Source organism: Octopus bimaculoides, chromosome 21 (genome assembly GCF_001194135.2).
Source record: "Octopus bimaculoides isolate UCB-OBI-ISO-001 chromosome 21, ASM119413v2, whole genome shotgun sequence".
NCBI classification, from domain to species: domain Eukaryota; kingdom Metazoa; phylum Mollusca; class Cephalopoda; order Octopoda; family Octopodidae; genus Octopus; species Octopus bimaculoides.
In genome coordinates, this window is record NC_069001.1 from 20,031,219 (window position 1) to 20,046,451 (window position 15,233).

The 15,233-nt window shown below is 34.5% G+C and overlaps 1 protein-coding gene across 18 annotated transcripts in view; it reads left to right on the forward strand.

Annotated features, from left to right (window-relative positions):
* LOC106874170 (ensconsin) overlaps nt 1-15,233 on the forward strand; it is a 310,838-nt gene that overhangs the window by 86,945 nt on the left and 208,660 nt on the right. For 17 of the 18 annotated variants that reach the window (XM_052975461.1, XM_014921803.2, XM_052975460.1 and 14 more), the window contains exon 4: nt 4,532-4,678. The exons of the other annotated variant lie outside the window; for it this stretch is intronic. In XM_052975461.1, coding sequence (XP_052831421.1) covers nt 4,532-4,678 — 147 coding nt within the window. The remainder of the gene's footprint in view (nt 1-4,531; nt 4,679-15,233) is intronic. 18 annotated transcript variants of the gene reach the window in all.

Sequence of the window (15,233 nt, forward strand, 5' to 3'; positions counted from 1 at the left end):
AAAAAAAAAAAAAAAAAAAAAAAGAGAGAACTTTTACTCAAAACATTTTGTATAAATCTGATAGAACTCTCTTGTTATTTTGTTCATTGCTCCAGTGTAGGATGCTTCTAACTTACAAACACTTTGACAGAACTTGCCGAGCATTTTACGACAAACAGCTGTAACTTTGATGAGCACTCACTCAGAAAATATTCTGACACCATTGAATTTTCAGTTGTCAAAACACATGAAGATAAATATAATTGAGAGTTACTAACATCCTACTCTGGAAGGATGGACAGAATGACAGGAGAGGTCCATCAAATTTATACAAAACTTTTTTACTAAGAGTTCTCTTCTCTTTTTTCTTTTCCTTCTTGTTTGAACCAGTTATGAACAAGTGAAACTTGATAACTTTTCTCTCTTTTTTTTTTTTTGTCTTGGAAGCAATGTGGGACATCTCAGTTAATTGTTTGAATTTCTGCATTCCTGTGTATTTTTAATTTTTCATTATTCTTGTCTTATCTTGAACCTGAAGAAGACAGACATATTGTTGAAATATTGTTCAGTTCAATAAACAAAATCAGTCAGTGTTTTATTACATATCACACTCTTAAAAATTGTGTCGTAGTAGTAGTAGTAGTAGTAGTAATAATAATAGTAATGATAATAATAGTAATGATAATAATAATAATAATAATATAGTACGATAATATTAGTTGAAAAAATTTATATTTTTGCACTTTTTTCTATATTTTGCTTATTTTTTTAATTGTTAGCATTCACACATCTCTTTTATTTAACCCCTTTGCTACCGATCTCCCTCACACTACATCTGGCTCTATGATACAAACTTCCTGTTTCCAAGTTCTATTAAAATTTCACATTCATTTATGTTCTAAACACCAGCCATTAAGTTATTTTACTAAATTTTTCATTGTTTTTAAAATTATTTAAAACAAATCAGTATATTTTGACAAAAATGTTGTAACAAAGGGGTTAATATATTGTCATCTGTTACTTTCATTGAATTCATATTCTTCTTTTTGCTCCAATAAACTCCAAGACTTTTTAAAAAGCTTACCTTATCTATAACATTCCTTAGCATACACACATATAAACACACATGCAAAATGTCATTCTAGTCTGCTAAGATTCTTTTTTTTAACATTCCAAAGAGTAAAACCATCTTTCTGGTGTTATATGGCTGCTAACCAGGCTTTATAAATCTTCAGACTATGTTTTACATATGTTCAATTTACTCAATTGCAACATAATTTTCTTTTCATATCTTTTACAAACATACACTGGAACTAAGTCACACATACACTCTTTTTGGCACAAAATTTTGGTTTTGTATCTACTGGTGTCTGTATATTCTGTTGTTGCAGACAATATATCTGAAAGCCCTATTTTAGTGGGATATGAACAATCATGCACATTCATATCGCTATAAATATATATTTGTATGTGTATGTGTCTTAAGTTTGTAATCTCCAGTCCTGGAAGAATGGGCTGGAGTCCCATGGCATTGAGGAGCAAAACAAAGATCAAAATGTTAGGCACAAGTAGAGAGCACAAAATTCTAGTTCCATCTGGTGAGTAGCCTTGAGGCTGGAGTTAGAAACAAGAAAATATTCAAGGATATTTGTAGAGTTAATCTGTTGGTAATAAATCTAAGTCAGTGCAGAGACCAACTAGCGAAAGGCAGTTTGGACTGGCAAATACTTTGGATTTTATGCCAGCGAAAGAACAAAAAGTTGTTTTTCTAATAGTCTTATAGTCAGCCTTGATTTAACAGACCTGTGCCATATGAATAACCAGTTGAAAGCCTAGATGTGATTACTGGAGTTAGTGCTCCTTATTGCCTGTGCTTGATTGGGACCTTCATTGCACATTTTGACTTGCAATTGTAAGCTGTAGCTTCTTTGTTAGCCAAATGACACCTGTGAGTATTCTGTTTGTTGTCATCAGTTTGCTTTTTTCACTGTGTCTTCTACATGTGCCAGGTGTTGTGTACAATTCTTAGTATTTTTGCCTACTGAGCTTGTGATATCTTTACGTTGTTGATCATCATTATATTTGATGTTTCTAGTGGTCCTGGTAATACAATAGGTTTAGTCTCTGGTCATCTCTGATTGAGTAGGCTTACAATATGCCCCTTTCTTTTAAGATGACAGTGTTTGGGTTGAGGAAGATTTGGTTGCTAGTTCAAGTTGGTTCACTGATATGGAGTTAGAAGTTTTGCTGACATCAATAGGTAGTTAAAATAGTGTGTCAGGATTTTGTTGTTCTTTATGCTCAGCAAGAAATTTTTGTGCAGTATTCATGAGTTGTGTTGTGGATGAGTACAGAAATTTAAAAAAGGAAAAAAACAATTTGACAGGTCTATTTGAAGCAAATTTAGCTAAGAGTATTCAACTAAATTTGACAATTTGTTTAAAAGGAAAAGAAAACAAGGTCTCATCCAAAAATAAAGTACTTTAAAAATATTTTTAAAAATCAACTAGATTATGCCTGGGATATTACTGGTGAAATCCTAGAACTTCTCCAACAATCACTTCAGATGCTTTCGTGCTGCTACACATATGACCTTCCAGCAGTAACCCTCTCCAGCTAGGGTTTGACCACAGTCTCCAGCAGCTTCACATACATATCTGAATTGAATCTTAAGGCACTATTCAAAGATGTGGGATGGCATGATGTCACCATCACTGGAGACAGACTCAGTTTGAGGTAGCTTGGTGGCCAAAATCAAGGAGGTGTTCAAAGATCTTTTCAGGGACATAACAAGGAATGTCTCAGAGCCTTTACAGTGTTCACAGAGCATTGAGCAGCAGTCATGATGCCAGTATTTTGGCACCTGGTATAAATCATCATGATACTGGCAACTCTTTTCCAATATTCAAAAGGCTTCCTGTGCTCTGTGTCAGTTAACTTTTTCTCAACAGCTGTAATCTTTATGCTCTCCAACACCATTGACTATCAAGCTGTTCCTGAAAAAAAGAAAGCATTAAAAAAAAAAAAATCAAATTTAGCCCTAACACCCTGTATCTCTAGGTAGTTGAACTATTTTTCTCATTGTGAATGCAAAGTAGAAATATTAGATCAAGTCAAACAATGCAAAATTCCCTGTGGCTTTTCTTTTCAGTCCAGCTTCTGTGACAGTTATTGCTCTCTTTGTTGTTCTGGTTTATTTTCCTTAGTTTAAAAGGTCTTAAGATAATAAACTATTACAATATGTTTTCCTACTTTACTCTATTAATAACCATGGTTTGATACTCTCCATTTGGTAGAGCTATTGAAGAAGGCAGTGTATGTCTATAACGCTAGGTAGAATCCATAATACTAAAGATGTTAACAAATTTTGATATATTTGTATAAGACATGATAATTTACTTTGCATTATGATTGAAGTTTTTGCATGTAAAAGTAATTCAGCAAAGCTGTTTGAATTACTTTTACATGTGATGAAATTGAGGAAGATGAATCAATAAAAGGTAAATATTAATATAGCAATGTGTTCTGGGAACACTTTAAGTAGTTAGTAAGTAGCTAATTAGATTAGATCAGGTCACATGACTGTTGCGCAGTTAAATCAGTTGATTTAATTAGAACTTAATTAATCTGCACCAAAACTTATCTATTGATAGTGACTAGATAAGTTAATAGATAGACTGAAGAAATGTTCTAGTTATTGTTATGATTTCCTAAAATCATTTCTAAATGAATGTCTCTCCCACACTATTTTTCTGAAGTAAGTCACATTTTTTTGTTTTTGTCCTGTTCTTTATCATGTTCATTGTCTTCTTTTATCATCATTCATTTTTATTTATCAAGCCTGTCAATTGTGTAGCTCTAGGTATTAAACCTAGCATGTGCACACACACACACACACACACACACACACACACACACACACACACTCTCTCTCATTCACACAGACACACAATACACCACACCATTCTACCCCACCCCCAAATATATTGTTCAGTAGAATATATATATACACATATTGCTCAGTAGACATCACAAGTTAACATTTTGTTGATGATTTTAATGAGAAATAAAATAAGAAAGATAAAAGAAAATTTTTTAATTTCTTTCTGAGAAAATTTAATTTGTTCAATTCTTTTAAAAGAGTTTATATATGTCCCTCATACATTTATACACCTGCATAATTTTCTCTATATTGTTTATTTATATTGTCACATATGATGCTGATGATAATACACATATTTTTAAAGTAAAAGCAGATTTATACTTATTCTGAACTTACATGCATGCGCGCACGCACACACACACACACACACACACACACACACACACACACACACACACACACACACACACACACACACACACACACACACACACACACACACACACACATCTTACAGTAGTGTTTGTTTAAATCCTTTTGTTTTTATAGATTTCATTCTTCTTTCCCTTTACTGTAAAAATAAACAAAAGACCTTTAGTTTCTTTCTTAACCCCTCTCTCTAAAAAAATGCTGCTTTCGATTCGTCCATAAATTCTGTTTAATGTGTAGGATTGGGAGCTCAGCCAATGGTAGAAGAGTTTTCTAGAAGCTGTAATAACGACACCAGTGATCTTGATGGCAGCTATGTAAAGAGGGTCGGTAGACTGCCAGGCCAACCGTTCCCCACCGGACCATCTTGGTGGATCGGATATCCGAGTAGGTGCAACCCATCTTTCTACATGGCATGATTCTGTGCTCTCTACCCAGCCATTCTGTTTGACAGATTTGATTTTTTTTCCTAAATTTTTCTGGAACTTTACTCTTTCTCACTTATCAATTATTTATTTAATACAGTTAATGCTAATAACACCTAATTGATGTATGTGTGTGTAATTGGTAAATGTTGTTAGTTTGTCTACCCTCTTCATCTGGCTGCTGCTGCTGCTGCTCTGTTTTATCTGCTGAAAACCATTCAGTCTTCTAATTGCATCTAATTTACTATATCTGTATATGTAAAACTTTTGTTACAATTAGTTTGTAACTTTTCTTTTGCTGCATACTTGCTTCTTTTGGTAATCTTACACTGTGCATCTTATCACTTGATACCAGTTTTCATTATACTTTTGAAAGCATTTTGAAGATAAATTTGAAGAATTTAAAATTGTGAAATTTATGTTTTCATTATTTTTTTTAATATCTTTTTTATATTAGTAATGTTTTCATTATTTTTTTATATCTTTTTTTATTAGTATTTTGATATTATAAGTTATCATAAAACCTTTTTGTTTAATTTTTAACTAATTAATTATATTAAAAAAAAGAGTACAAAGAACCAGAAGTGCATCAAATTTCTTTTCAGGTATTTCAATCTCTGGTTACTTTTCTGTTATCGTTCTTATTTTGAAGTTGTACAAATTACATATTTAAAATGTTATTCTAATCATTTTCAAAGATGTACTAAATTTCATAGTCTTTTATAAAAAGTAAAATCTATTGAATTGATTATCAAGACAATTTTCCTGAAGTCAGCTCACCTAATTTTATTTAAGTACAGTACATAGGTACATAGGTACAACTCTGTAGTGTACTTCCTGTATTCAAGTTCCGCTATTGTTTAGATTGTAGAAGTGCTTTCACTGTAACTTTGTTTCGACTACTTTTCTTACCTCCATTCCTAAACAAAAGAAATTATTTATGAATCTGTTGCTCTGTGAAAATACTGAAGTTTATGAAAGGTTAATTTGATTTAGCAAAATATAATAGTTATCCTGGACAACTACTCTTGCTATTCTATTTACACCAAGATACAGAATATGTATTGTCTCCAGTCATCTTTACTGCACAGTGACTTGATACTGTAGTAAAGTATGGAATGGAAGGACTGTGACCCAGTTAACTCATATTCTCATGAATAGGTTTATGAGGTTCAGTCTCTGAAAAGAATACTATATCCACAAAATATTTGAAGATGACATATGATCAGACCAATCATCATATTGCTACTTTGATGATGATGATAAATATTAGATGTATAAAATGTTTCATATTAAAAAAAGAAAAAAAAGATTGTTCTTGAAAATTAGCTCAAACTGCTTTTTAAACTGCACTTTTAGAATCCAGTGGCTATGAAATATAGATTTGAATTACTGAATAGCAATTTATGAGCTTCATCTATACACATACCACTTGCGCTTAAGATACCATTCCCATAACACATTTGCATTGTTGGATGTATAATGGGTATCTAAACACCAGGTATTCATTAGCAACTATTCCAGTTAGCAAAAGCCTGTGTTTTTATAATAAATGGGTGACTCCCAATTTGATCTTAATGTGCATTTATCTTAAATAAGTATGTTCTCCTATGGCCTTAGGTTGGCCAATACCTTGTATGTATGTGTTATCCGATAGAAACTGTTTAGTAGCCTGTCATCCCTCCACAGTTTTTGTGCACATGCACGCATACAGCAGCAGGGGCAAGCAAAACTGGTATATTAAAGCAAAATAGTTTGTTGTATTCCAAGTTACACCTTCTTAGCAAACCACTTGTTTTCCATTTAGAATGTTGGTAAAATGAGTATCAAGGTACTAGTCTCAACGTAATCAGCTAAAACTTTCAAAGGTGGTACTCCAGTATGGTCACTGTCCAATAATAGAAACAATTACAGGAATATAGGGTAATTTTAGCTAACTCACAAAATCTTTATTTGTGCAATATGGCATTGCTGTATAAAAATTTAAAGATATGTCAACAAATTACCTTTTGATGCATGATAAGAAGAAAATTAATAGAAAACAACATGAATCAACATTAAAAATAATAAATACTATTTATGAAGACTGACCCCCAAGCTGGTTTCTATGGTCATACATAGTCCAACCATCTGATATTTTTCAAGATCAAATGTTCTCAATCTAATGTGTCCTTTTTTTGGGAGAGTAAAAAAAGAAAAGTACAATGTACTGTATTTCACTTTTTGATTTTGAATTGTACTGTTCTATCTATTTTTAGACATGGTGAAAGAAGTATCATAATGTGTAGTTACTATTTGAATATTATTATATTTCTATAAAAAATATTAAACTGTTTTAACAGAAATTGCATGAAATTTTTATTCATACTCTATTTGAGGTGAAGCTTGAATTTAAAGAAGGGAAGGGGTGGTCACTTCTGGAATGCTATCATCCTTTACTCAGCCTTGAGGAAATGATAAATTACTTCCATGCTAACCTGACTAATGAAATTTGCATATTTTTAGTGCATCAACAAAGTGAGTTGGGTTGTTTTGCTTTGCTTTTGCAAAATTTCCATTTCAGAATGTCAAGAAAATGATACTAACAAACACAAGTTTGTATTTAGTGCTCATGTCTGACACAGCTGCATGTTGATATATTTGTCTTACTCATGATTAAGGTGACTGGGCTTATACTCATTGCATTGTGCATGCCACAATTGATATTCTATATTTACAGGTTTGTTTTCTAATTTTGCAGGATTATTTCCTCAAACATTTCCCCCCAGTCTTTGTTGCAAGAAATCTTGGCAACTGGGGTTCCCTTTTCTTTCATTGTAATGATTCCATTTTAATTTTGTTTGACTTGGGTAATGGCTAAGTAGTGGGGGAAAATGTTCAATATACTGAAAAATTCCTAATATTCGTATTCATTATAGTAAAATTTTACTTCTGTGTATATGCACATTTGTGTGTGTATGTATGTATGTACGTATGTATGTATGTATGTATGTATGTATGTATGTGTGCGTGTATATATATATATATATATATATATATATATATATTTATTTATAGTTGGAAAGGTTAGGAAGGTAAAGGATGAGGATGAAATATTATAACTGAATAAACCAGGGAAAATTAAGTTAAGAGATTTTAAAAATACTTAAGACCAAGTGGTGAATAAATAAGACGAGAAGAGAAGGGGGGAAAAAAAAATGGAGAAAAAGAACAATTGAAAAAGTGAAGTGTGAAAGGGTGAAATTTTAATACACTACACAAACTTCAAAAAACCCTAAAAAACAAAGTTTCATTAAAGGCTCTGAAAGCATTCTGGAGGTTAAGGCTGGGTGGTCTCTTTTTAATGAAGTGTGCCTCCTTTATTCTGAGGTTGACTGCATCCATCCTGCTTGTCAGTCTAGGGGTGGAGAAATCCCCACCACAATGTTGGTGGTGTCAGGTGTGAGAAAGGTAGTGTCTAAGGGTGTGACCCCATCTTGTGATTCTGATGTGTTCTTTATCTTGTTTTCTATTCTAACTCCATAGTATGGAAGGTTAACATATATCCATTCATTGTTTCTCTCTTTCTTTCTTCTTTCCTTCCATTGTTGTTGATGTTGTTGTCACTGTGGTTGTTGTTGTTGTGGTCACTGTTGCTGCTGCTTTTGTTGTTGTTGTTGTTGTTGTTGTTACCACTTTTATTGTGGTTGCTGGAATTACCTCTGTTGATGTTACTGTTGTTGTGGTCATCGTCACCAGTTTGTTGGACATTGTTGTTTCTTTGGTTGAGGAAGAGGACAAAAATTGATTGCTTTGATGGTTGGAAAAGTAGAAATTGTCAGTTATAATGTTTCAGACATTGTCTTTCTCCAGAATAAGAGGAAAAGAGAGGAAAAAGAAAAACAAAAATGAAAGGAAGAGTCCAGGCATAGTCATCCACATGTGGTGGTCTTACATGGTAGTCATTGCATTGACTGACCAGAAGCTGTAGACCAGCTGAGTTAGTTGTCCAAAAAATTGAGAGGTGAATAATGTGTGTGCAGGTATAAGTGTTTGTGTGAGGGTATGTAAGTGTAAGGTGTATAGTTCAGTGATTAGAGTGTCAGGATCACAATCAAGAGGTTGTAAGTTCGATTCCCAGACTGGGCTGTGTGTTGTCTTCTTGAGCAAGACACCTTATTTCATGTTGTTCCAGTTTACTCAGCTGTTGAAATGAGTTGTGATGTCACTGGTGCCAAGCTGTATCGGCCTTTGCCTTTCCCTGAAGGGGGTCTTTATGAAAGAGTAATTGTGTGTGTGTGTGTGTGTGTGTGTATTTGTTGCATCATATTTAGAGCGTAGTATGAAGTGTTAAACTTGGTGGCTGTGTATGTAAACATGTGTATCTGTTATTCTGTTGTGAGAGTGTATTTGTTGGCTAATCATATGTATGTGTGCATAACGTTGCATATATCAACCACATTATGCTGTGAAGCATGTATTCAGAGCAAATTAGTGTGTGAATATAGAGAGGTGTTAGTATGCACATATGTATTTTCTTTTTGTTGTGTGTATGCGTGATACGAAGGCATAGCATATTATGTGGGTATATGTAGTGGGAAGTAATACAAGAGGAGAAGTGATGAAATGAAGCTGAATCAGGTGTAGGCTGGAAGGAGAAAATATTTGTCCTCTAAGCAAAGCCTGAAGTTTAAAGTTCTGGTGTGGAAAACAGAACCAGACAAGAAGAGATGCTGTGTCACAGGTTCCACAGACCAAACTTGGGCTTGTAGGATAAACATCAGGCTGCCAAACTGGATGTGGCAAAGATATATATATATATATACACAGATATACTTATTTTTATGTGTGTGTGTGTATCTTCTACTATATAAATGCAAGTGTATGTGGTTATATGTGTGTGTTTAGCCCTGAAAGGCTCTGAAATGGTGTGCCCTCAAGTAAAGCGAATTTGGGAATATTGTCTGAAATATAATTTGCTATGGGAAATAATTCAACTTTTAGATCAACAAATCTCCCACTTTCTTTCACAATCAGTATCTCTCTCTTTCTCTCTATTTGTCTATGTATATATATACACCTACACACATATACTAGCAGAGGTACCCAGTATTGCCTAGGATTGAAACTGTTCCTTACATACATTATTTAAATTATGTATATTTGACAGATATTTGTCCTCATCTTGTTTGTTGTTGACACAATGTTTTGGCAGATATACCCTCCAGCCATCATCAGGTGTCTTGGGGGAAATTTTGAACCTGGGTTCTCATTCCTAAGGTATTTTTTGATGTTGTTATTATTATTAAAGTCACTGCCTGGAATCGAATTCGGAATCTTGGGGTAAGTAGCCTGCACTCTTAATTACTGCGCCATATGCCTGTTTGCATATGGCATAGTGGTTAAGAGCATGGGCTACTAACCCCAAGATCCCGAGTTCAATTCCAGGCAGTGACTTTAATAATAATAACAACATCAAAAAATACCTTAGGAATGAGAACCCAGGTTCAAAATTTCCCACAAGACACCTGATGATGGCTGGAGGGTATATCTGCCAAAACATTGTGTCACCAACAAACAAGATGAGGACAAATATCCATCAAATATAAATAATGTACATAATTCCTCATTTCTTAAATATAGAACTGTTTTCCTTACATATTGGAAGAAAAATGCAAAATATGTTGTATAGAAATGTGTTATTCTAATTTCAATTTAGTCTTCAATTGGGAAATCAATTCTGAATTCATTATGCAACAAAATAAAATAATAATAATAATAATTATAATAAACGAAAGAAACTACTTTTACGAAGGGAGATAAATTCCATCACATATATTGAAGGAAATTACTTAAGAGCTTTTGGGTAATTCTTTGTTTTCTGGTTTGAAACATAGACAAATAAGTCTTGCAAACTACCACCCTGGAGCAACCAACATAAAGTTGACCATGAGAAAAGCAAGACTCAGTTAATTGCAAGCCATTAGATTTCAAAATGTGACCTTGTGCTTTATTAGTAGACATTGCGAAGCAAAGTCGCACTGGGAATTGTGTTTGTTTGAACTCGAATGGCATGACTGCTGGTTTGATTGGAATTCTTGGAATGAAAACCTCTTCCTCAGAGGCACATCCAGTGATGATGGTAGCTTCTATCACATTGTGGAGGAGTTCCAGATGGCTCAAGAGAATTGAGGAATTCTGTTGTGTAATGGACAGCTTGACTTTCATCAAGGCCTGAATCAACTGATTTGTACTCCTTTAATGACTGTTGGAATCTTATTCATTAATTCATGATTAATCCTTGCTACTATTTCACCTTTTGAAGCAAGAATTGCCCTTTCACACAACCATTTATGTGAATTATAACTTAAGTCTGGAAATACCATGTTCTTCAATTCAGCTGGAGAATTCACCATGATAGCAATATGAGCCAAATTAATATCACCATTTCCATCAAATGGTACTTTCCCATTTCCTAATTGGAGGAGCCAGGTTGAAAACCGTTCTGCACATTGGTCTTCATGTAATAAAGCTCATACATTAGCATTGAAGGAGAATTTCTGTACTTTATTTAATAGGTGTGAAGACTCAATGCATGCTTTTATTTCATCAGATCTTGTTTGTCTCGGAATGACTGGTAATGTCTCCTGATAAAACTAATGTAACTCCTCCCATAAATTTATTGTTACCTTTTATGTTCCATAAGGTCTTATCAAGAGCTTCCATTGCACCTCTATGGGATATGGTGCATTCATCCCAAATGATCAAGTGGTATTGGCACTACACTTTTACTGAACCTGAACCTTTGCTTATGTTACAAATGGGACTGTCATTTGTGACCAGGCTTAGTGGTAATTTAAAAGCAGAAGGAGCTGTTCATCTTCCTTGGAGAATGGTGGCAGCAATGCCAGATGATGCTACAGCAACTGCAATTCTTTTTTGTTGCCTTACCTTGGAGAGAAGCAATGTTATAAATGTTTTACCTGTGCCGTCAGAAGTATCAAGAAAGAAAATTCCTCCGCTTTTTTCTCTGACTGATGAAATAATTTTATCATAGGTACAACATCGTTCTGGAAGAGGTTTAGGCTCATGTTCATTCACAAATGCAGCCAACTCTGTGATGTCATGATTTGTCTCTCTTGCAAATACTCTTGAAGTTAAATCACTAATTTGACAGTTTGTTTTTGGCCGTCCAGAGCCAGACTCTTGCAAGATTTTGCCTCCCATGGCCAAGACCTGATCCTCAATTTCAATCAGTGCTTAGTTTAAAATTTTTTCCGAGAACTGAATATTGATATCTGGGTTTGCCTGTTGAACTGCATACTTTATGTCCTCAACCATGTCCTCACAATGTTTCATCCAAAGCTATAGAGGACTGCCAAGTTGATACATGTTCAGTATAATTACAAAAAGGTTACGGAGTTTCCTTGGAGAATCTGATTCTGATGCTTCAGTCAATGCAAGGTCCCAATGCTCATCATTTTCTAAAAAAAAACCTTGTTGATAGCATATTTCCCTATAAGTTTCACACACATGACCATCTACCCTTCTCGAATTTTGGACTAGTTTGGGACCACGTACTTCAGGCAAAAGGAGCCATAAGTAGAAGCATTCTGCTTGGTTTGGGTGGACACTATAAACTCTTGCAAGAGCATCAACCCCACGTTTCCTTTTGTGCCAGTTATTGTTTCTCCAGGTGTAATACTTGGGTAATTGTGGGAATAGGAGTTTTCTTGCATCTCCATCTACTTGACACAACTTAGAAAAGGCAGTAAGGGTAGTTTCTTTTCACACAGATGCTTGTTGCAAGGTTGTTTGTTTTGTAAAGATAACCCTGTGGTCATTCTGTAGATGGACACTCAGATGAATGATGGTTGGGTGCTTCTCATGAATGGGAAAATTGAAGATGCGCTAAAAAGGCCTCATTGGTACTGATGTATCTCACTCTGTCATACTGTGCAACTTAGTCATTTTTATTTATCTGCCATTCTGCATAAGATTGTATGTTGCACCATCTAAGCCTTTGTTTATATATTTGCAAACATACTTAAAAGAGATAACAGAGTTGCAGACATCAACATTGAATCCAGCCACCTGTACTTGTCTTTGCTTCACTGTAGAATACTGATCATCTACGTCTTTGGGAAACTTTTTGAAAATTAAAATGGGGATTAAATGGGAAAAAATGAGTTACGTGAATATCTTCACAAAAGTGATTGAAATAAATAACGAATGTGGAATGCTGCATGCACACACACACAGACATGTATACATACAGTATCAAACATCAGATGAAATGGACATGTGTGTGAGAGAGAGAAAGAAAGAGAGAGCAAGTGAATGAGTTTGTTATGTATATGCACACACATAAACATGCATACATTTTGTGTGTGTGTGTGTGTGTGAGAGAGAGAGAGAGAGAGAGAGTGAGTGAGTGAGTGCCACTTAGACATCACTCTCTGTCTCACACACATGCACACAAACATACATACAAAAACACATGTCCGTGTGTGACTGACTGCAAATACATAGAGCTGAACACGGCATGCAAAAAGTAAATAAATAAAAACTACTGAAATTAGTGAAGTGTGCAGATTCAAGCGAAATTTGTGAATTTTGCAAATATTAAATTAAAACTTGAAATGAAAACATTAAAATAGAAACTGAGAGATTTCACAAATGAAAACGGAAAATTTCGCCATTGCTACATCAATACCAGAAGTTGACATTGGAGAAACCTTTTCATAGAAGTGAATCATATATATAAAGCAATATTATCTATTTTTAATAAAAGAAATAAACTGAAGAGCCTATTATGTATCCAAGGTCAAATTATTCATGCATCCCAATTATGGAAGCAATTCACGCAGCCATTTTTGCATACTTATTTAACTGCCTTTTATCTGCCTGCTATATTGTGAGAAGGATATGTGATAGAGACACAAAGTCTGAGATTCTCCTATTGTGGTAGGGAATAATAGTGGTCATCCTATCAACAAATAGATAAGTAAAGAAGTATACAATAAAGAGTATACATATAATATATATATGATATGTATGTGTGTGCGTATATATATATACACACACACACACACATGACAAGTAAACACCCGTATCATTTAAATTTATTTAAATCTGAAATTATACATTCAAATTATTAATTGCTATAATGTGAATATTTAATATTTAGTAGAGATGCCCTTTGCATTTTTCAATGCAAGAATCCTATTAAGCATGTTACTGATCAGATGACAAATATTCTCTTTCAGAATTTTTTGCAAAGTTTATGCAATAATCTCAAAAAATCTGGCTTTGAAGATGCTTTCTTCTTATAAAGTGTCCTATCCATTATGCCCCAGAGGTGTTCAATAGAGTGACTGACTTGTCCATGGAAGCTTTTTAATGCCATTCTCTTCCAACAAATCTTGGGTCATTTTAGCCATGTGAAAAGGAGTCCTATCTTCCAAAAATAAAGAGTTTTTTTTTAATCATTTCACCACTTGAGAAGATTGGAAGGAGTCCTTTCTGCAATATGGACATATATTTATCTGAGTTTGTTTCCCTCACACTCCACCAGCTCTGTTCGATCATTGCTCCAAATTGCTCTCCAGACCATCACAGAATAACTGCCATGTTTCATTGTTGGCTGCAATCTTTTAACATCAAATTCTTGATCACAGTGTCTCTAGATCCACACTCAACCAATGTCAGAAAATACAGCAAATCTGGACTCACTGGAGAATATGACTGTCCCAAAATGCTAGTGGCCTCTCCACCATCTCACTGGCCCAGTATTTTCTCTGCTTGATGTTGGCTGGTCAAAGAAGTGGCTTCCTCCTTGCTGCTCTGCTTTAGTAACCAAGTTTGTGGAGATACTTGACACTTGTTCTGGGATTGATACCAACTTGTTCTGCTATGTCAGAGGCCTTGCAATGAGGATTATCCTCTACACTTCTCTTAATGAAGAGAAGGGTTCTGTCAGGGGGCACTGGTCAACCTGGGCGAGGTGATGTGGACTCCTTCCCCTCTCTGGTGAATTGCACAATCACTTTATTAACTGTAGAAAGTGGGAATTCAGGGTTTTCTGCAATTTTACGCTAAATATGTCCACTTTCAGAGTGACCACAATATGGCCTCTTTGAAATTCAGACAGTTCCAAGGCTTCTTTTGTATATGGCATGAGTAAACAGTCACATATAGAATCTGAAACATAAAAATGTCAATTAATAAAAAATATAAACGGTTACAAGTTAGAATAAGCATAAAACAATGTTTTATGGGGTGTCTATTTACTTCTGTCATGGCTGTATATTCTTTTACTTGTTTGAGTCATTTGACTGCGGCCATGCTGGAGCACCGCCTTTAGTCGAGCAACTTGACCCCAGGACTTATTCTTTGTAAGCCTAGTACTTATTCTATCGGTCTCTTTTGCTGAACCGCTAAGTTACGGGGACGTAAACACACCAGCATCAGTTGTCAAGCGATGTTGGGGGAACAAACAGACACACAAACACACACATATATATACATATATATAA